Genomic DNA, 1,578 nt, shown 5'->3' with positions numbered 1-1,578 from the left:
CCAGTAATGGGAAATGTTCTGAATGACTTATACATCCTTTAATCAATGGGTACATAAAAATAATGTTCTTCATATCAATTATGATTTTATTTACAGCAGTTGCTTTCTATTAGTGGTTTGTATCAAGATTTCCATAATCAACATCCTAAAACATCAATGTACTTACTACCCAATTTCTACCTCCTTCTTCAACAAAGCAGATCTTGTCATGACTGAGTTTCTTCCGTGTCCAAATATTTGAATCTGGATTTATGACAGTTTGGATAATAAAAACAAAAGGAAGCAGTGAGGCTGCTTAATATTCAGCACCAAACTTGGCTGCATGAACATGATGGGGGGGAACTGTTAGTTTCTCTGTAGAGTACACACTTCTGTCTCTAATGATCCACACAGATGTTCCACCTCCTCCAACACTGAGTTGGTGTGCTCTAGGGTCACTCCCTGTTCTCCGTTCTTACTCTGATTGCTTTGTAGGGGAAGCAGGGTCAATTTGAGCCTCCTGTGACCTGAACAACAACCTCCTGCTCTTTTAATTCTTCCTCTGCCCATGAGCATTGAATCCTCTTGGTGAATTCATTACTGGTGAATTTCAAAGGCATCATTCATTTTAAATCCCTCTCTTTCATGAGAATTTACTCTCCTAGGTCATGCACCATCTCCACCCTTCAACATATCATACTCTGAAACCATGTAGTTCGTGTCAGCATCCAACGCCAGAGTTTCATATATAGCAGGAAGACATGCAAATAGGGCCCCTCTACTCATGAAAAGCAGCCTAGCCTTGAGCCTGTAGCTCTGGGACAGGAGCCCAGCTGAGGACTCCCAGGTGTTCACAGTTCTTGCTCAGGACAGAACACAGACCACTCACCATGGGGTTTGGGCTCAGTTGGGTTTTCATTGTTGCTATTTTAAGAGGTAATTTATGGAGAATGCGAGACACTGAGCATGGGAGTGTACATGACTGAGAAAAAGAGTGGAGAGTGACAGTTTCCTGACCAACATTTTTGTGTTTGCAGGTGTCCAGTGGGATGTGCAGCTGGTAGAGTCTGGGGGAGGCTTGGTGAAGCCTGGAGGTTCCCTGAAACTCTCCTGCCTGGCCTCTGGATTCACCTTCAGTAGCTACAGCATGGACTGGGTACGCCAGGCTCCAGGAAAGGGTCTGGAGTGGGTCTCATCCATTACTAGTAGTGGTGGTAGCACATACTACGCGGATTCTGTGAAGGGCTGATTCACCATCTCCAGAGACAATGGCAAGAACATGCTCTACCTGCAAATGAACAACCTGAGAGTCGAGGACACGGCAGTGTATTACTGTGCAAGTGACACAGTGAGGGGAGCACAGTGTGAGCCCCGACATAAACTTCCCTGTGGGAGACACAAGCCCTGGCCCATAGGGAGCACTCAGGACACCAGGGGGCGCTCAGGTCATAATGAGCACGGTTACCAGCTTGGGAGCAGATCCAGATGCAGTTTAAGGGATGGTTTCCTGCCAGGTGTGGGGTTGACTCTCCACACAGGAGTTTCCCTCTGGTAGCCTTCCTCTCTTCATGATTCTGTGCCAACCTCTTCAGCATCTAA

The 1,578-nt window shown here is 46.3% G+C and overlaps 1 gene segment (V, D, J or C); it reads left to right on the top strand.

The window, feature by feature from the left end:
* Window positions 1–785: 785 nt before the first annotated feature.
* Window positions 786–1,359, top strand: LOC118987168 (immunoglobulin heavy variable 3-23-like). The segment is given in 2 exon segments: window positions 786–915; window positions 1,017–1,359. Coding segments are annotated over 2 exon segments (258 nt in total).
* Window positions 1,360–1,578: the final 219 nt, after the last annotated feature.

Source organism: Sturnira hondurensis, unplaced genomic scaffold (assembly GCF_014824575.4).
Source record: "Sturnira hondurensis isolate 20B ecotype Veracruz unplaced genomic scaffold, ASM1482457v3 Scaffold0005163, whole genome shotgun sequence".
Classification (NCBI taxonomy): domain Eukaryota; kingdom Metazoa; phylum Chordata; class Mammalia; order Chiroptera; family Phyllostomidae; genus Sturnira; species Sturnira hondurensis.
The sequence above is the reverse complement of the archived record's forward strand: the minus strand, read 5'-3'. Positions and strand labels throughout refer to the sequence as shown.